Source organism: Anas acuta, chromosome 14 (genome assembly GCF_963932015.1).
Source record: "Anas acuta chromosome 14, bAnaAcu1.1, whole genome shotgun sequence".
Lineage (NCBI taxonomy): Eukaryota > Metazoa > Chordata > Aves > Anseriformes > Anatidae > Anas > Anas acuta.
The window spans coordinates 15,046,754-15,068,592 of record NC_088992.1 but is presented as its reverse complement, the minus strand read 5'-3'; the positions used below and the strand labels follow the sequence as shown (position 1 = coordinate 15,068,592).

Below are 21,839 nucleotides of genomic sequence, written 5' to 3'. Positions count from 1 at the left end.
TGCTTTCCAAATAAGTTTTCTGTGTCCCTACAACTTAAGAGGCAGAGTTGGAAGATAATGCCTTATCAGCATGAAGATAGACAGCACAGGTCAGCATCTCATTTTTCTTTAAACCTGCCAGTTATTTCTAAAGGCAAGTATATTGTCCAAAATTAAAAGTTGCCATTTAAATGGGTTTGGGTAAGAGAAAGAGATTAACATATTCTTGCTGAATGATAGAATCAACAGAAAGGCAACTTCGGTTTGTTCTAAGCCTAACTATTGCTCTAAACAATCTTATGTTTAACTTAAATAAACTAATTAGACTCATTAGCTTAGACTCATTGCTAGTTGTCAGTTTGAGGCTGTTTTCTACAGAAATAATTAGCAAGTGGGAAGTTTGAAATATTTGCCATTGAAGCTAATACTTCACCAAAACAAATTTTTGCCTAAAATAACAGTAGAGAGAGAAAAAAAAAAAAAAAGGTCCAGTTTTAACACTAACTATAGGATTTTTGCCATGAAAATTGGCACTGTTTTTTTTTTTTGTTTGTTTGTTTTTTCTTTTTTCTTTTCTTTCTTCATTTGCCTTTCACAGCAACTTGATAATGCTTCTGAAGAAGCATAAACGAAGAACAAAGCTTTTATAGAAAAAAACAGCTCAGTTTAATTGGGTAGGTATCTCAGTGAAAAGCTGAGGGGTACATGTTTTGCATCTTGCCAACCTGAGGGAAGAAGGAGGAGAGTACTCAAGCTGTCTTTCACCATTATTTGCAGATTCATTGAAGAAATATTGATATCACAAAATATTTTTTTTTTCTGAAGAAAAGGTTTTGTTTTACAGGTAATGAGTGAGGAAAAAAATGATTTAACATCTGTTTATTTTGTAAAGATACCTTAAACATTAATTTCTGCTTATTTTGTCTTGTAGCTATGCTTTTACACGAGATTGGAATGGAAGAGTTTTAGCTCAATCTGTTATATAAACTAGAATTTAAGGCTGTGGTACAAAAAAAAAATGTATGAAGAGTGGAAAAATAAAAAGAACCCAGAAACAAATGCCAGGAAAACAACATCAAAAGAAAGTTTTGTGTTGAGTATTTTGTTGTTGAGGTTCAAGGGTCAGGCTTGTGTTTTGATTTGGTTAGTGTAATTTTCAATGCAGGGTTTAGATTCACATTTAACTTACCAAATATCAACAAAAATCATATTAGTTTGTCCAGTATCACAGATTCAAATTCTTGCCAGCTTGATCTTTTTCAAGCTTGAAATCATGTAAATCAACTCTGATCAGAAAAACAAAAATAACTCAGAAAAAAATATCTGTCAAGAACAAATCATACATGGACCTGAGATTCAAAGGATGTTGTTTGAACGTCAAACTCCACAGCCACTCACAAGTTTCCAGAAACTGTGCATTCTGACGTTTAGTCCAAATAAACAGCAAGTGATGCCCTGAAATAATGAAGTATAAGTGTGCCAAACTGGTAACATCTATTTTAAAGCATAAATCTCAATACTAATTATTGTAATTTCTGTCAAAAGCTGAACAGGCCTTTAAGTCATGTATGCAGAAGGCGGTATTCTCAGGTGGCATCCATCCTTATTTGACTTTTTTTTTTTTTTATATGTAAATATTAAATATATGTGAATAAAATAGTGAATCACAAAGGGTAGAAATTTACTTCAGGATAGGGTTAGGCTTTGGCTGCTGTCCCAGGGAATTAATGAAGCATGTGTAGCTTCACCTGTAATCTGTATGGCTCCACCACCTCTCAACATGCAAGGTCAGAAACGCATTTATGGAGACAACAATGTTTTCATGTGTGTTTTCTGACAGAGTTCATTCCAATTCTCACGGACATTTCAGATAGACTGGACAGTAACAGCCTGGCTTTCAGGATTGCTTGACAGTAAGGATTTGGACTGAGTAACATGGGTCTGTAATAATCTGTGTTTAGCATGGGATAGAAAAGGCTGCATATGCAGCTACAGTTGTATGTGTTGACTTGCAGAAAGCTGTCAAGCTGCAACAGTGTAATATGCATTTAAGCTGCATGCCATTATGTTCAGTTAACTAGATGTCTGAATTTTAGACACAGGCACTGGGATTTATCTATGATGGAGTGGTCTAGCTCCAGAAGAGCTGCTGTCAGTGGAGTATGAGGTCTGCTCTTAGATGGCAAATGTGTGCATTCTGCTATATCAAGGTATTCTGGAGCATTCTTGAATTGATTTGGCACTAGCTTGGGTGTTCAATCTGTCCTTGTTTGCACAACATAATGCACAGCAAACTGTACAAGTTCTCATTATGAAATGACAACTCAATTATTCAGGCTCTTTTGAACTTAGTGCTCTTAAAAATTCAGTAAAAATCAGCTGGGGTAACCTGGAGGGAAGTGTTCAGACTGAAGTCAGTAGGGTCACGTTTCTGAACACAGTGGGAAGGAGAATTTTCATAAAAATTTTATTTACCCCAGGAACACATTTTGGTCTTGAACTAAGACTTAATGTGCGATACATCTGTGTATTTGTTGTAGGTACTGCTTGACAGTGGACTTTTTTTTTTTTTTTTCTGTATAATTTGCAGTCTGTAATCTTTCCGGTAAAAGAGTGGAATTTTGGGTGAAGTAATGGGTACCACGTTGCTTGTTCGCTATGGAGTCCAAAGATACATTCGATATCATTGGATCTCTGCTTTCATTTTCCTTGTTGATTGTGTTTGGGATAGGATATAACAATTTTATTATCCTTACAACTCTGCAGAATCTGAATCAAAGCTGGTCACTAAGGTCACAATATTGAAGCAGCTCTATCGTGTCTGCTTATCAATGGATTTTTACTTCCACCTCAGTCAGAGAAGTGGAAGCATCTTTGAAATCAAGATATAACTTGAATCAATCTAAAGGTAGTCGAGCTCTCAAGTAAGTTTGTTCCACCGTGATCATGGGATGAGGGCACATCTAAATGAGAAAAGCTGTTAAATATGTTACTAAAATATAAAGGTAGGATGGAAGAAAGCAGTTTTGTTTATTAAATTTATCTATTTATTTATTTATTTATTTTGTTAATTCAGCTGTGGTCCAGGACTTGTGCATAAAGCCATCTAAACATGTAATTTTCTTGCTCTTTCATTTTAAGGATTTTGACTTACCTAACAGGAAAACAATTTATTTTGTTTTCCTTGTTGTTCCAGCTTCAGCATAATCCAAGTGAAAAAAAAAATGTCCCAGAGTCTAGTTCTGTGTATTCTGACATCAATATAGGAATCATCTAGGCCTAGGACATTCTGTTGTAAAATCATATCCCAGATTGATTCTCCATACTGTAGGGGAATAAAAGTGATGACTTACCATTCAAACACAGGGTCCTTCCCATTCAGAAATCAACAGAATTCAGCTAATTTAAAGCCAAACTCTCTTTTGAGTCATCCCTTTAAAAATGAATAAATAAATAAAATAAATAAATAAATGATCAAGAAGGACAAATAGTTTAAGGATCTGTTCTCTTGTAATTTTTGGAGGTGGATATTTCCATCTTACTATGTATTTTCCCAGGGATAGAGGGCTACATTAAAAATGCTTACCAGCCATCTCCCATCCTTGTTGCCTTGAAATTGCACTGGCATTATTAGAGTATTCATTTGTATTTTCCTTCCAGAACTGAGTTCCTACTTGCTTTTGAGTGTTCAAGGTCCTTTTAAGAGAGAACATTGAGCAACATCCCAGGGCTGCTAACAAGATGTAAGGACTTCAGCATTCACAATGTTTACTGCTATGGGGTGACGAGAGTAGTTCTTTATTGACTCAGTCTGTAATTTTCTGTTCTGATTTGCTATCATCATGCTGTGTGTGCTAAAGATTAACACTGTAAAGGAATAATTATTCTGCAAACAAACCTGAGGTAGACTGTGGATTTGGTAACTTTAAAATATTACATAAATATGATCGTGGTTTTCAGGCAAGTAGGACAGTTTCATCTGACCAAATTGGACCAAATTATCTGTTTTCAATGCTGTTTTGTTCTTCCAGGATAGCAGAAAGTCTACTGTGCCTTGAATGATCTTTCATATGTCTGAGCCTAGAATTGAACAGTCACTGTGAGTGTCCATTCTTTAACAAATATAGTTTCTGTGTTAAAGATTTTTTTCATGACATTTAGTACATGCTGCAGCCCCATTATGCATGTGGGTAGTCAACCAGCGTTTACTAACAGATTGTTAATGACTCTAACAGTAACCTTTTTCATTCACAGATAACACTTCATAGGCATGCCCATTAACTTGAATACTTAACTAGTTCACCTGAAGGTAGGTGGCTGTTGGTGTTACAATGGGTTTAAGAGGTGATTGATTGAAAAGGTACAGGAAAGCTTACAGATACCAGAAGTCAATCATTTAAGGTGTCTACACCACGAGCTGGTAGGCCTGCAGCCAAAGGAGATTATTTACATGAAGTAGGCATTTTACATTCTTATTGTAACTAAAATAAGACTTAAACCTCCATGTATGACAGAGTTTGATGAAAGATTTTCCATGTGATGTTCACTAGTATGTTTTTATATATAAGAAAGTAGCCCTGAACAGAGGTGCTCCAGATGCAGTTCTTTTTGCAAATACAGTTGTAAACTGTCACACAATAAATCATGTTATGGTTGGATACCCTGGTTCTACAAATATTTAGGAATGTGAAGTCTTTGCTACATGACTTCAGTTGTTTTGACACGCTCAGTAGTGCTTTGACACAAGCTATAGTACTAATGCATAAAGCTTCAATTGGTAGAGTCTTTCTTAACAACTGCCTTTAGACTTTTAACAAGACAAGAAAACAGTACTCTTAGAGATCAGTATTTGAAAACAAAAGAGCAAAGGAAATGAACTTGAAAGATTTAAGTCTCTTAACATACCAGTGTTTCTGCAAAGAATTTTAAAGTATATGAATTATTCTAATATGGAAAAAGTTAAAAATTGTTTCTATATACCAATTGTTAGTTTTACTATCAGAATTACTGTTCTCAGAAATTAATTATCTATATATAATATTGCTAAGCAGACGGTGATTACACTAGTCTAGAAACTGACAAAGCTAACTAGGCTAGATCTTAATTCAATACATTTTACATTTTCAAAAATTGCCAGTAGGGGGAGGTAAGTGGTTGCAGTACTGTACCCATATATGAGAACAAATTACTGATGTGCCTACCCAGATAGCAGGAAAAACAAAGTGGAGCAACTGGAAGTGCAAGGATTAACAGTAAAATCTTGGTTAAATTAAAACAACTTAAAGTCTAGCTATGACTGGGTGTGTCCATAGAGTAGTTCACTGCACTTACACTTGTACCAGTTCACTCAGCCCTTTTAGTTGCTAATTAATTTCCCCAAGTGTGTGTTATGCAAGCACCAAAGGGCATAGAGAGCACCATGAATAAAAGAGTGGGGGAAAAAAAAAAAAAAAAGTTATGTTTTCTGGAAAATCCATTTTTCTAAAATGTCTTTTCAATGACCTAAAGCTGATTTGTTTGCATAAGCAAATACCTTGATGCTGAAATCTGACTCAAATTGAAGTATTAGCCTGTTACTAATTTTTCTTTGGTGTGTATCTTATTGAAAATGTACAAGAATTTTAACTTTGAAGGCCTTTGGAAAAGTGTACTGATTAATTTGCTAGATAAACACAGCTGATATCCATACAATACCTCACTGGATTTTATAACTATTTATCTCTAGTATAAGCAAACTTTTAGAGATGCAGGCACAGAAGAATAAGCAAATCATCTGAAACTGGCAAGCATTTTGGTTGTTTGGAAGCTGGTAGGAGCAGTGAGGTTGTTAAAATATGGTTGATTGGAGTGTCTGTATTTGTACCAGTTTCCCAGAACTGAGCAACACCACAGATTATAATAATGAGAAGAATTTAGTTGCAGAATCTGTCCATCTCTGGTTTATACTTGAGGTATCCCTCCCTCCCAGGGCTGAGCATAGTTGTGTATCTAAATGCAGCAAAGCCAGAGGCAGCCAAATGGAAGTTTCTAATTTCTTGCTGCCTACTGCTTGTCATGAATAATACCTAAATCAGGGTACTCCTAATCCCCTCTACCGTATTATGTGTTGGCAAGATCATGGAAGGTCTTTTTTGAAGCAGAAGTTATGACTACTCTTACTATCACAGTTCTTATGGTCAGAAAACATCAACTAGCACCTGTAAGGTTTTACAGTCTTCTAAAATCCCTGTTATAAATGTTGCTTGAAAAATCCACAGTGGATTTGCTCTGAAAGATTAAAAAATGTTAAGGTAATTCCAGCATTGCCACATCAATGACACTGGTCCAAATGGTATTACCTTTTCCTTTAATTTAGTATTCAACCTGCATTTCTACAAATAAAGCTCAGTTCCCTTGGTTTGTGATACTGTTCTACATTTCCTGTGCTTTTGCAGTGACCTTGATATAGCTTTTTGTCTGCTACATCTTATTTCTCCTGGTAGTGGTGTTTATTTTATGCATACTCTGTGCTGATGATTATTGGAATAAGGGATGAAGACTTCTACAAATACTTTGAGGTAACTGAGAATATAGGTGATTTGCCTTTACATGAAAATGTCTTACTGAGGGATGCTGAATTATTTCTGAATTCAGTGTGTGAATTGTTTGAAACAAGCTGCATTGCTTGGTTTATTGACTTGCAGATATACTCTCTTTAAAAACATCTTCCCTCTTCTTTGTGACCACGTAAATAACTTAAATGAACTTTTCTTCAGTAAGGTGTTAAACTGTGATAATACACCTGGATTACGTTATACACAATGTTAACAGTACAGCCTAAAGCTTCATATTAATTAAAAATACAGCCAAATAATCCTGTGGTCCACGAATGTATGTATTATGATCTGAATCAAGTATAAACATTTTCTGGAAGATTAGCAAAAGCACATGAGACAGAGTGCTTTGTACTGACAAAATGGGGGACAAGTGTTACACAGTATGTTGTAAGGTTTGCCAGGATGAAGTCCCTACCAAAAATTTGAACCTAATTGGGCAGTGAGAGTGGATTTGCACAAGCACATGTTTTGCATCATGTAGCCCTGGTGCTTTTGATCTAAGTTCTCTAAAACTATCATGCTGTGGAACAGCATGGTGACTGGTAGGTGCTTGTGATACTAGCAGTCATCATTCTTTATTTGGCTTTATTGTTTCAAATGATTCAGTTAGGAAGCTAGAGTTAGGAGTATTGCAGCCAAAAATACCAGAGAAACCTACAGAGTTCCCCATGCTTTCCTCTAACTTGTGACCCCTGTGCTTTGGCTTTCTACTGTGTGCTAGCGTGTACATTGTTCTACCAGGTTGCTACGTTTCAGAAATGCTGAATATATAGGTTACTTTGGAGCATAAGTGATCATGCTGAGAAATCCCAGTTTAAATGAAAGTATTTTGAGCTCTTCATAACCTAAGATTTCAGACAATTATGGTTTCCCTTGTAAAAGGGATTGCACTGTTTCCAAGTGTGAAGAAACATTACGGTTGGCAGGACTAGAGGGATATGCAGGAGCTGACTTTAAAAACACACACAAAAAGAACTATTCCACAGAGGCTTGGCCTAAGTTTTGCTTTTTGGAGCTTCATTTAAGAAATCCAGAGGAGCAAATCTTCATATAACACAAGTTGACAAAAATCTGTGGTTGATGAGGCTTGATAATTGATAGTCGTGTGCACCTCAGGGCTGTACAGTACTGTATTGTAGTGGGGAAAAAAAAAAAAAAAAAAAAAGTTAAGTAAATGAAGTGTTAAAAAACGTGATGTATCCTGCCTACAAAGACCTCACCAAATCCAATGCACTGTGATCTTTGAAAGTCATGATCACTAAGCTATGACTCGAGCATCAGCTTCCATTTTCTTTTCAGAGTTTTTCAGGCACAAGCACAATCTGTTAGCACACCCTTGCCAGCATTTCACATGTGCCCAGACTTATTGTATTGAAGACTCACCATTTTTCCTTCTCCTTTCTCCACTTCTGGAATTGCTATCTTCTCCTTCTAGTCCTGCCACGAACAGCAGTCTCAGTGGTGAAGACCCCGAGGCAGTATTCTTGGCCAGACTCAATTAACTCCACTTCTTAGTTGCCCTGCTCAGAGCAATCACAACTTGAGCAACGTTTATTCTTCCCTTGTTGCCTTTTGTCTGTACCTGAGGAGCATCTGCACCTCAAGTGCTATACTGGAACAAGTGCTGCAGTGATTCTCAGGCAGTAAGGTGTGCCCATGTTACTCACAAAGTACCATTTTTACTGGCGTTGTTTATATGCCTTTCTGAGTAAATCAGGCACAGTCAGTTGGAAGAAAAATGTTGGTGATCACCTCGTGTCTACACTAGAAGCTGTGCCAGCATGCACATGCCAGGGAGGGATCAGACCTTTGCACTCGGAGAGCTACCTAAGCAGAAGCTTGCGGTTGTCTTTGTATTTCATTGCTTTAGAAGTAGTACTTGCCATTCTTCATCTCAGTGCTTGCTTTGCTTAGATCTGTCCAATATATTGCTCAAATGTCACATCAAGGTAGGTCTGGCAGAAACATGCATTCTCAGGCAGCAGTAGAGCACAATTTAGGGGCTGACCTTGCTAAAATGCACAGCATCAAATCTTCATAAAGATTAATTTTCAGAGAAAGCTTTACAAACTTCATCATCTGTTTGCAGAAGTGATATTTTTTTCTTTTGTTAAGCCTGCGAGTGTTCACCCAGCACCCAGCTCGGTGTATTTGAACTGTAAATAAGCATGCAGAACACCTTGGGGAGTAAGTATTTAGATGATGCTCATCAAAGTCCACATTGCAGTGAGCTGAATTTTATTTCTTGGTATAAACAAACCTTAAGCAGTAATACATTAGCAAGGTGGGAGTGTGTGTGTGTGGGGGGGGGGGGGGGGTCTTGTTTTTTTTTTGGTTGGTTGTGTTTTTTTGTGGGGGTGGAGAAGCTGTAGTGGGTGGTAAAAAGATAATTTGTTCAGAGGACCGAAGATTTATTATGTTTTCTTTTTACACTATATTATGAGTTTTATTTCATTGTAAAAGCAAGTCCTGTTTTTATTCATTTGAGCATTTCTTTAACATTTTGTTCCATCGACTCCTCTGTGAATACTGTGTTGTTTTGCTTTTAATTAGCAATATTTATAATAATAGCATTTTCGGGACTACATATATACTTCTAAAAGCTATCTATATTTTAGTAAGTTATCAAGTTGTAAGAAGTGTTGCTCAGCCTTTCACATTTGTAACTGAGATTCTTATAGAGAGAAAATTGGTTTTAGATAGTTTCCATGAGAAGGGATATACTTGCATTATTATTTCCTGAAAAATGGCTCATTATTTGGTTTTATGTCCAAGCCATGCTTTTTGCTCAGTGGATGCCACATAAAAAATAAACCAGCCCCGCTATGTTCTACTAAACTTTTGTCTGTTTAACGTGTATATGCATAGCCTAGTTAACATTTACAAGCACTGAACTCCTGGTCATTCAAATTAAAATATCCATATGTTCATCCGTACTTGTAGTACAAATGATTTTATGTGCAGTGAAACTATGTATTTGTTATATAACAGATGTAGAAAGGCATTCCCAAGGTGGCAAATCAGCTAGCTTTGTCACTCTGTACTCAATATTCCAGTTGTATTTCTAGTGATATTTTTCATACCTTTCAAAGTAACAATATGACACAGGTGAATCACTCCAATACTGTGGAGGGGTCGAATCTTGGTGGTGCTGCAGCACTTAAGATCAAGTGAATTAATCAATGTATGACAAAGCAGAAAAGTGTTTGTTACAGCCTGGGATTCAAATCTACAGATCAAAGCCCACGTTTTTGCAGAAATTATGGGACTAGCACCATCTTCAAGGCTTGTCATAGTAGGACTTTCTTTAATTGCATGAGTTATTAAGGCTGAGTGAAATTCCAAATATATGTATGTACCTTTGATGAAGAAAAAATAAATTGCAAATATCATTTCTGTTGTACTGGAGGTATGCTTTTAACTACAGTGGAGTTTTTTATGCAGTTGTACAATGTAAGAGTTTTCTCATCCTGAGACAGGTGTTGATGAGGTTGCAGCTTTGCTTTTTCACATCTGTAAGCGCAGGGTATCATGCAAGGTATCATGCAGAAGGTATTTTTGCAAGTCATTAAATGGCTAGAAGCTTTTGCTCATTTGTTATTTCTAAGGAATCATTTTTTTTTTTTTTTGTCTTTATAGCTACAAAAGAAGTTGGAAATAAGCTGGAAAAAAGCTGTACTGCAACCTGTCTCTTTCTTGCTTGGAAATTCTGCTAAGAGGTTTTATGACCTCTTTGCACCAATCCTGCAGCAAAGAGGAAGCAGCAAATAATGATTTCCCATTTTAGTTCACCTACTTAAGCTCTAATGAAAGGTTTGATGATTAAGCGTGTTGGGTTTATTTTTTTTGTTTTTCTTTCCTCATAAGATTAAACCTTACTTTAATAAGCAATTCCCTTTACATCAGTGAGACTACTCACGTGAGTAACCAATTGCAGAATTTGCCTGTAGTACTGTGATTGCCTAGGGGCAAGTACAAGCAAGTTGCAATTAAAGTTACAGAAGGAAAAGGAGGTCTGACCTTTTCTTTCTTTCTTTTTCTTTTTTTAATGTTAAAGTATGCCTACTGTTTCATTGACAAATGACAATGGTTTTTGCATTCTGGGGTGCAAGCAGCAGCAGAACAAAACTGTTTTTATTTTAAAAGAAAGAAAAACTACATGCTAAAACTCCTTTGTAAAAGGTAGAAAGAGGTGGACCTCCAATGAGGGGTTTTAACTTCAAGGCACCTTAGGCTGTCTTTACGTGCATCATATTAGTGGAAAATTCCTTCAATTCATTTAAGAAGATAAACAGTTGTAACTTTCACGTTCAGTTGATGTGACATCAATGACTGGCTGGGACTGCCAGCATTCCAAAAGGATATCGTCCTCATCTGCAGCCACTCAGGGCCATGGGGTGGAGCCTGCAGTACAAGCCAAAACATTTACAGGTGCATAAGTAGGTAGGGAAGGGCATAGGTGATGCACCTGTGTCAGGAAAGGAGAACTAGCACAGGTGTGTCATAACTTATCAGCTGCCTGTGTTAGAGCATGAGCTCCTTCGATCCACAGACGCACTCTCCACCGCGCTGCAGCCCACAATTTCCAAATATTGGTCAAGAACCTCCAGAGATGAATATCTACTATGAGAACTTTTTCCATCCACAGAATATCCCTAGTCCACAGCGACCAAGCACTTTTGAGACAACGGACTACAATGCAACTCCCAACCCTTACCTCTGGCTAAATGGACCTTCCATTACCCCACCACAATACCTGCCTGGATCCAATGCCAGTCCTTTCATTCCTCAGTCTTACGGGATGCAACGGCAGCTCTTGCCTAATATGCACGGCTTGGGAGGAACCGACCTCGGCTGGCTTCCTCTCCCATCCCAAGAAGAGCTCATGAAGTTGGTTAGACCACCTTATTCCTACTCTGCACTTATTGCCATGGCTATCCATGGAGCACCAGAAAAGAGGCTGACTCTCAGCCAAATCTACCAGTACGTGGCTGACAACTTCCCATTTTATAACAAAAGCAAAGCTGGCTGGCAGAACTCCATTCGGCACAACTTGTCTCTCAATGATTGCTTCAAGAAGGTGCCCAGAGATGAAGATGATCCAGGTACAGTTCCCCGTTTGTTTGTTTGATTTCCCCTCCAAACTTGATTAATTTTAAAATGAAAATTTTCCACTTAAAAAAAAAAAAAAAAAAAAAACAACTACTTACAATGTGAAATAAATCATAAAGAGACCCAATAGCCTAGATTTGGGGTATATATTCAGTAAGTTCTCTGTTTTCATGGGGATGTATTAGAAGGCAACTATGCATAGCTGAATTCTGAATCAATGTTGCTACTAAATCGCTGCAGGGAAGGGGATTCTTTATCTCTCCAAGCCTCCTGAGAACTGATCAATGTGCAGAGCATGCAGCTGAGCAAGCATAGGAGCAGACTGAGCAAGTCACATCAGAAAAAAACATTTGGTGTAACACATCTGACTTATATCAAGCTTAACCGAGAACTAATGGAAAGAGGATAAAGAAAATTCAGATTGGTTAAAGAAATCCAGTGGCTTTAGGGAGTCAACAATAATTCTCTTGAGGAGAGCAGCCTGCTTTTGTTTTGTTCACTTCAAATAGTGTTTTGCTTGGAATCACACTTGGCTGATATGTTGTCAGATTGTTCCTTTATTTATTGTTTTCTATCAATAGCTGTTGAGAACCACTGGGAACATTTAAAAGTCGTTCAATTATGCTGCCTGAGAGAGTCAAAGATCTGGTTCTAGCTTGTTAGTGACTTAGTCTACCACGCTGAACCTGGAGGAGCAACCCATTATGGGATTTGATTACTCTGTACTGTAAATGTAGAGGACAGCTATCCACTGAAAACCTCATTCTCACGCTGAGACAAACAAAAAGTGGGGGAAAAAAAAAAAAAGCCCTCTTAGTGGTTCCACTTGTAGTTTTTGCTGTGTGGGAAAGGGCTACAGGACACAGGCGAAACACTTTACACCATTTTTTTCCCCTGAATTTAAGAGACTTCTGCTTTTTGTGGTTAAATATGTGTATTTTTTGTTCAAGTAATTTTTCTGTTTCTGTGAGAGAAACATTGAAAAGTCAAAGAAAACTGCTCTTTGCTGTGTATATTGTGTATTGTGTAAATATGTGTATATTTTAAAACTAAAAATGTACATTTGTCCCCCCTCAACAGGAAAAGGGAATTACTGGACTCTGGACCCGAACTGTGAAAAGATGTTTGACAATGGAAACTTCCGCAGAAAGAGAAAAAGGAAGTCTGACATTGGGGCTAGCACTGCTTCTCTTGCATCTGAGAAATCCGAGGATAGTGCCCTGACTGGCAGCCCCAAAGCTGTAGAGCATCAGGATATCTTGGAAAACTCCTCACCTGGGACTGACAATTCACATGATAAAGGCTCTCCACCTCCATCTTCCAGCAGTCCATGCCTTAGTAACTTCCTTTCTAGTATGACTGCCTATGTCAATGGCTCTAACTCAGTGGGCCGCTCAGTGCCATTGGGACTTAACGCTGAACCCATTGACAAAATGGGACAGAACGTGGTAGGCTTTAACTCCTACTCTCCGCTCTCTAATATAGCCAGTCATGGTGTGGGAGAGTGGTCCAATTCTATGCCTTCTAGTCACCTTGGCTATAGTAACTCAGTGCTCAACCAGTTTAACACCCATTTTTACAGCAGTATCAGCACAAATAACACTCTGTTTTCTAGGGAGGGAACAGAGGTTTAAATAAGGGATCCTAAGACATCAAAATATAGCTGTTTATGAGAGGAAATGATCTGTAAGTGGATAAGTGTTAGCCTATTGTCTCTACATTGCATCCTACCTTCTGACAGCCCCAAACTTTTTACCCATCATACTTATTCAGATCCCAAGCACTCCACATTTGGCAGCTTCCCATAAAAAAGCAGGGATCAAAACAGCAGCAATAATGAAGAGGTCATATGGGAGACCATGCTTGCACTGCTGCCAACCATGGTCCTCTATGGACATCCTTGACAGGAGTTACTGTTTACCTTAGGCAGGAAACATTTTCAGGCATGGCACTAATAATGCTGCGATGCTTTTAAAGCACTAACATAAATGTAGCTATATCTGTAAATTACTTCTCACTGATATAGTCCATCTGTACTAGATGCATTTGGCAAGTTTTTATTTGGACAAAGCTTTTCTGAGACACTGAAGGATCTATAGCCAAAACTAGTATACAGTGAGTAACAACCAACACTTGAAGGGTGAGTGCTCTTTCTGGGTTTCTCTAATCCTAGTGCATGCATTGGCTAAATTCTCATCCCCTTTCACTGCCAAGGGGAATATGGCTGTGAAGCAGGCTAGTGTCATGGACACAATGTTCATTTTGAAACCGAAGGGAAGCATAACAAAATATAATGGAGTTGTCTTCTGCTGGTGCAATCAGATATTCATGTTTTAAAGTAGAAGTACAGGGTCAAATTTTGTTTGCCTTACCCATAGAAATCTATTCACATAAGGAAATCAGGATCTGCCTGTATTTTTAATACGTTCTCTTAGAAGAAAGGATATTTGTTCTATTTTCAAGTTCTACATAAATCATTTCTACTAAGAAAAGAATTTGAATGTGGTGTGAAGGTTGGGGCGGGGAGCAGGGTGGAGAAATGGGAGGCAGAAAGGTTAACTGCCTCGGAGCTTCAATTCCAAAAGCTGTATCTTCAGAAGAATTGGCTATAGGTAGTGAAAAAAGACCCTGTACTATATTTGTTTTTTGTCTTTTTGTAAAAGTCTGTGCAATTGTCTTGTTATTGTGTAAATATTAGGAATAATGTTGTGTTTGTTTTTTGTTTTTTGTTTTTTTTTTTACGTTCTACTGTAGCCACAAACAAAATTTCAAAACACGTATTTTTTTTTTCAAACCAAGAGTTGGATCAAGTTCCACATTTATGTAGAGTAACATCTCAGAATGCAGAGCCTGCAGCGTGCATAGAGGCTGAGCTTAACTGTGGTTTAACTGTTCATAGCTGTGCACTGACCAGACTTCCAGAATGATGGAAAACATACTAATGCATTGTAATAGATACTGTTATGTCTTGATTTTTTTTTTTTAAACTATACATGGATATAGTTTTGTTACAGGCAACCCTGGAAGCATTTTTAATAAAGAATTTGTATAGAAGAGTGTGTGTGTGTGTGTGTGTGTGTACTATACTTCCTATTCCTTTAAAAACCTCTTTAATAGTTCTTGTGCAGTTTGCCCAAGGAAAACACAGTATAATATTCAAATAAGGTCAGAGTGAGATAGTATGTCTATGCAATCAAAATTTTCATGCCCAAGGAATGTAATTGCTGCTATTATGCAAAATACAATCACTAAATAAAAATCACCCTTATGATTTCCCTGTTGGAAAGTGGTGCCAGTCATTTAAAATTAAGATACCAGGCTAGATTTTCACATGCTAGTTGGCCAAAATATGACTGCAATCTTTCCTACATTCTAAATTATTATTTTATTTTTTATTTTTACTATGGAAGCTGCTATGACTATTCACAGTTTTTGTATTCAGTATGATAAATTCTCATAGAAGGTGAAACCTACTTCCACTTCTAACATTGGTGCTTAATAAAAAATAAAATGACCTTCTGGTGGTGTCCTTCTTCCATGGTTGTAAGTTTCTCTGAAGTCAGGTGTGTATGGAGACCTGAGCTGCAGTCTCCACCCTCAGAATTTTACAGCCTTTCCAAGAATACCAGCCCAGAAGGCAGGCCACAATATGCCCTGCAAGTCAGCAGCTGACAGCATTTGTTGTGCAGAGATTTGCTCATATGATAACTCAGAAATTCATAAAGTCTATGATTCAGCAAATATACAACAAAATACCTAGAAATGTAGCTCCTGTGGAGTATACTGTTCACAAAACTGAGAGGAAATTGATTTCTTAGTGCTGAAATGGAAAATGTTCCATTGTGAACTTACAGGGAAAGAGAGGGAAAAATAAAATGATAATTATACTAAGGAGAATGACACTGCTGAACAATAGCAGACAGAAGGAAGCAACTCCTTTGTCACTGAGTTTTGACTTTTTGTTCTCAAAGGACAAGAGTTTGTGCCTCATTGCTTCCCACATGCTATTAATCAAATTCCACTTTTGGCCTATAGGTAATGAGGAAGTGCTGCCAACACACCAGTTCTTCATAGGCACAGGTATGTTTCCAGCAGGTGCCCTGACCGCAGGGGTTAGTTAGCTCCCCTGTGGCTCTCTAGCTGGCTTGGCACACATAAACTATGTCGATGAACCTGCTGCTCAATGAGGAGGATAAAGATGTCTGCATAGGATGCTTGAACAATTGCTCCTATAAAGAGAAAAGTTTTGCAACAAGCCAAGATAATTTACAAGTAGTTTCTTTATTTTTATTTTTTCTTTTCAGAGGGAATTGACATTGATAACTGATACATTCCTGCAGCTACTGCACATCAGTCTAGGACCTGCAAGGGAACCATCAACTATGCTTTTGTGAGTGGCCACACTGCTCTGTTGTAGGTAATGCTCCTATTCATGTACTTTGCCAATATGGTAAATACATGGGTGTTGGAATGAAAAGTATCTTTTCTGTTGTTGGTGGATGTGTCTGTTTATTAAGTGTTTTTTTTGTTTGTTTGTTTGGTTTTGTTTTTTGGCTTTGTTGTTAACTATGCTATTAAAAAAAAAAAAAAAAACAAAAAAAAAACACTAATCTAGGAGCTGTATTTGCTATATACATGTACTTTAAACACTACTGATCTTTACAGAACTATAGTCTAGTTTACAAACCTTTACTGATCAGTGCTGCTTGAAAAGAGAATCAGAGCTCTAACAATTCTCATTAGTTTTGTCTGTGAAGATTCGTATTGATTGTCACTTAGTGTGGTTTGTTTTGAGAGGCAGCTTTCTTCAGACACCACTGTGGTTACTGTGCTCCATGACTCTGCAGTTATTTGTTCCGGGTTTACATGTAAAGTTAGATGTTAAAGGCTATTCCCGTCTCACCAAAAACATGACCAGCAGTAAAGTGATTAGAATAGGCTACTACTTGCCCTTCCTCTGCCATAATAAGACTTCGGCAAAGATTAGAAGCCTCCAGTGGCAGACAGCGTGTGTTGAGTAATGAGTAATGAATTCCTTAATATGTTTGAGGTATACCAAAGATTAGCTACTGAATCCCTGGGGCAGCTTCACTGTTACTGACCTCAGCAGAAACACCTTCCCTGGTTTCTTATCCCACGGTTTACTGGTTCTGTGTCCTGAAGCTGCAGCAGGTGAATCTGTGACTCTTTAGCACTGGCTCTAGTACTAGTTCTAAACTTTCTATCTTTTCATTGTAGGTTTGAGACCAAATCACGTTAAAGATTTGAGATTTCACAGCAGAGGTCTGGACAGCCAGCTGTCCCCTCTACCACAGACAGGCACAGATTCTTCACCTTGTCATGGGTTCAACCACAAACCCTAAAGTCCTGCAATACAAGATGCTTCCATAGCTGAGAATATGGAGCGCTCGAGGTCCTTCATGCCCCAGCACTCCAGGTAGAGCCCCACCTACACAGTGTATGCAGCAGACAAAATGTTTTGTGTGGCAAAATCAAGCCACAGTAATGCAAATGAGAGACTCGCTCATCTGCCAAATCCAAACCAGGTCATTGATCAGATAATCAGGTAGTTGTGGACAGCTTAGGGAAGGAGACTCCTGAGGACAGAAAAGCAACATCAGATGCAAGTTTGCACTAATGATGAGGGTATAGTGGAAAGCTGTTAGCGGTATGAGCAGCCAAATCTGTTGTTTCTGTCAACATGTAGGAAATGTGATTAATCTTCATGGCAATTTATTTTGTACTTCATATTTGTTTTAAGGGCTGAGCTTATTGTGGAACTTTCAGCTGGATTAGGCAAAATAGTGAAAGATTTCTCTATACTGGCATTTACTTTATTAATGGTAATGGTTTACATAGATGATGAATGTGGAGTTTAATATTCAGTTTGAAGCAACTGCTAGCACACAGGCTCTTCTGGCTGCACGTGAACTTTCAGCCACTTATCAGCCCTTCCTGTAGGTGCCTTTCATCTGCTGGTAACTGTGTCTACACAAATGCTTAGGTAATTATTCCTTCCTTTGGTTCAGTCAAAATTAACCAGGCTTGAGAAGAATACTACTAATAATTCGTAGAATCATAGGCTGGTTTTGGTTGGAAGGAACCCTAAAGATCATCTAGTTCTACACACACACACACCATGGGCAGGGACACCTCCCCCAGGCCAGGCTGCCCAAGGCCCCATCCAACCTGGTCTTGTGCACTGCCAGGGATGGGGCATCCACTGCTTCTTTGGGCAGCCTGGGCCAAGGCATCACTGCCCTCTGAGTGAATAATTTCTTCTTTAAACCTAATCTAATACTACCCTCTTTCAGTTTAAAGTCATTACCCCTTGTCCCATCACTACATGCTCTTGTAAAAAGTCCCTCCCCTGTAGGCCCCCCCTTCAGGTACTGGAAGGACACTGTAAGGTCTCCCTGGAGCCTTTTCTCCTCCAGGCTGAATGACCCCAACTCCCTCAGCCTGTCTTCACAGATGAGGTGCTCCAGCCCTCCAGTCGTCCTCATGACCCTCCTCTGGACTCACTCCAACAGGTCCATAATTGGACCATTAACCTAAATAACTCATGCTGCAATAGGTTTAAGGTGATTATGATGAGAGAATTTAGCAGGCAGATGCATCATATTTGTGACTGACTGCAGGGTTTGTGTATTGAACCTTTCTTGTTTCATCAGTGGCAAGTGAAAGCCAGTTCACACTGCCCTATTCTGTACGAGAGGGGAAAATTTTGGTATGACAATTGCTAACCATGACTGCTTTCTGTAAATAATGGGAGACTTCTAAAGCACACATCAAAAAAATAATAAATAAAAAAAGCTGAAATGCTACAGCCTAGTGAACACTCTTTCAATGCTTGGTAAACAATTATCAAGACAAATGTCTGGTTACTGTTTACCTAGTTTTCCAAATGTAGTATGGCTTCTTAGTTCTTTGATCATGTATCAAAAATAGTAGAAAAAGAAACTGCAGGACACTCCACAAAATATCATTAATTTTTTTGCAAATACCTTACGTTTCACTTATGCCTGTCTTATAAAACAAGCATTTAAGACTGTACTATTCTTACAAAGTAGAAGAAAAGCTAGACCAGCTTAAGAAAATGTCTATTTCCATAAGCCTTACAGATTTGTATATAACTCTAGGACTCGGGAACGACTCGGGACATTTCAATATTGCTAAACAAAAGAGAATTAAATGCTACTCCTTGTTCCCAGATGACACCAAGAGGTGAGGTGTGGGTATCTGTAAAGGAAAGTCAAATTCCAGTGCTGCCAGTATTTACTTCTCCAGCAAACAGCAGTGGGGACTTTGCCAGATACATTCTGAATTACAATGAACAAACCGTTTTCTCATGGTGGGATACATTATGAAATTCTTCACTGTTTAGTAGTTTAGTCAATAGCTTCTTTGTTGCTTCATGAGAAAACATTCCCAGGTGAGTAAAACTTCTTCCCAGTAGCACTGCCAATTCATGACACTGCCAGCTAATAGCACTTCACAGCAATCCTTACAACTCTTTCCAGTGGAACTTGGAGGCATCTGACCCAGAGCTATGCGATTTTTTGCCTAAGTCTCCACATCTCAAGATCTGTAACGTCTGAACAAGAGCATGCTGTTTGCTGCTAGTAACATTTAGCTTCCACAGATTTAAGTGCAGACAACTGCAAGACTCTGTACTGCTCTAGTCCTGGCAGTACTACTGCTAAGTACGTCACAGCTGGTACTTGTCCTGTGTTAGAAGCCTGCAGGGCTGTGAGTACCTGGGCAGAAAGACACTTAAGTTTTTCTTATTTATGTTGTAGACCTATTTGAAAGGTGATAAGGACTTTCATCTGCCCAAAGAAACTTTCCTGAGTGGACTTGCACAATAAGCAGTCACCTGATACTATTAATTTACAGAATACTGCTCCAAAACCAATTTTTCCATGTCTTGTCCTTGCTGAACTGCAATACCAATTATGCTTTACTCCTCAACTTTTTTTTGATCCTTTTTAAATCCTAAAACATTCCTTTCAAAATCTCTTTGCAGTAAACTGTGGTTATAGTCCTGTGCAGTTTTCCAGCTTGTGGTATCTGTTGTTCTTTAGGAAGCAAGACAGCCAATCACGCAAACTCTGGAAGTAGTCAGTCCTCATTTCTGACCTGCATGTTACTCATTCCCTATTCAAGTTAGTTGTAAAAAGCTATTATTTGTTCCTTTGAAAATGTTCCTTTGAGTTTGTTCCTGAAATGATCTCTCTCATGGTGTAGCCTTGCAAAGTAGCAAGAACCTCTACTTAAACAGAGGCAGAGGAAAATGGAAACAGGGGCATTGAAATGGAAACTAGAGAACTCGGCTCCTTGTTGGTTTAAACCAATACTTACTGCTACACCTCATCCTGCAAAGTAAACCAAAAACCTCTCTAGATGCTCTTTGGCTTCAGATGGCCTCTGCACATACCCAGTAGTTTGCTGGATTTGGGTCTAAGGAAGCAATTAATTACTGGATTATTTTTTTTTCCTGATTTTTCTTTTCCAAGGACACTTTTATATACCACTCTATGATGCTTCCCCAGTCACTGGTTTTCTTCTCTATGCAGAGTGAGAAACAGTGTTTGTTTTTTTGTCAGAAATGGCCTTCATATGAGCAAAAAATGAACCTGTTGCCTACAAAGTCCTTACCAAAATCAAGTTGGAAATGGTATACAGAAACCAGAAACTTCATTTTCTGTTTGTACTGGTGATACCTAAATGAATGGAGAGATGAAGAATCTTTACGGGTGTCTAAAGCACTTGTAGGGTTTGGAACCAGAGCATGTTCATAATCCTGTTTTATGTTATTAAGATCTTACTTTCAACATCTTTTGCCCCTCCTTCTGCTCTTACACTAGCAGTTTTACAGCTTTTCAGCTCACTGTTTTATGCCTTCCTAACAGCTGATGTTAGGAATTTGATATGTTTAACATGCCCAACAAATCAAGCAGGCAATAAACTGCTGTAATTTAAAGCAGTAGCACAAAAATCAAGCCAGAGTTGATCTGGTCTTTTGTCCTTTAAAAAAAAAAAAGTATATATATATATATATATATATATATATATAAAGTATAAAAAGTATATATATATAAAAAGTGTATATATATATATATATATATATATATATATATATAAAACTCAGTTCTTTAACCTGTTATCATCACTGGCACAATCAACAACACAGCTGAATAGCATGAGACTGAGTCAATTTTTAAGATAAGCACATGAGTAAATATAAACACACTAGGAAATAAAAATATAGTTGACAACATGCTAAATTACATTAGAATCTTTCTGGTTCATGCAGTGATTGTTATGCTTTTTCCAAAATAACTTGTATGTTCCTCCCATCTCCTCCTCTAATTGTTCTCCTTCTCTTACTGTTTATTTTTTTGTCTAAGGTTTCGCATAGGATGGAAGACAGGTGCTAACCTACTCATCTTAATTGAAAGCAGCAAAGTAGTTGCTGGCTCCTAAGTGGCATGTAGGAAATGAGTGCTTTCTGTCCTGCACCACAGTCATAACTTCACTGCTTGAACAGATGTACCCGTGTTACTTGCAGTCTCATGGATACACATCTCTTGGACAGCCACAGTAAAGGAGCTATTATGTGTACTGTGCTTTTCTGAGTCAAAAAGGCTGGTGTGAGGAGGCAGTAGTGTAATCCTAAACTACTAGAGTGCCGTGTAATTAATATCCTTACCATTTTGGTCTCAGTTAAAACTTCACAATCCATATAATAGTATTCCCTAAACTGTCCTTGCCATATTTTAATTTACCTAATTGCATTCTAGCTCCCTAGATAGGTTTCCACATTTAAATTGGGGAGATATGCTCATTAATATCATGTCCTTAATATGTAATATGGCATTGTCTTCACCTGTTGAGCAGCCATTTCAGAATGCAGATGCAGTGCAGTCCAGTGGCAGATAAAGTGATGAATGTGAATGGTTTATGCGCTGCTATGGGCACACAGGATTGCCATAGTAGGCTGAACAGATCAGACCGAAACAGATGAGACCTACATTTAGGTGGGCAGCACGTTCACACGGCAGCCAGAGCCGGAAGTCACAAAGGAAGGTAGAGGAGACAATGCAAAATCAGCTACCTCAGCTCATACAGTTATAGAGCTGGGAGGCT

At 38.1% G+C, this 21,839-nt stretch overlaps 1 protein-coding gene across 1 annotated transcript; it reads left to right on the top strand.

Moving 5' to 3' along the window:
• Positions 1 to 48: 48 nt before the first annotated feature.
• FOXI1 (forkhead box I1) lies at positions 49 to 14,741 on the top strand. Its single transcript, XM_068697862.1, has 2 exons — positions 49 to 11,680; positions 12,768 to 14,741. The coding sequence occupies exons 1-2, from the start codon at positions 11,107 to 11,109 to the stop codon at positions 13,319 to 13,321; spliced, it is 1,128 nt and encodes a 375-aa protein (XP_068553963.1). The 5' UTR covers positions 49 to 11,106; the 3' UTR covers positions 13,322 to 14,741.
• The last annotated feature ends 7,098 nt before the right edge of the window (positions 14,742 to 21,839 follow it).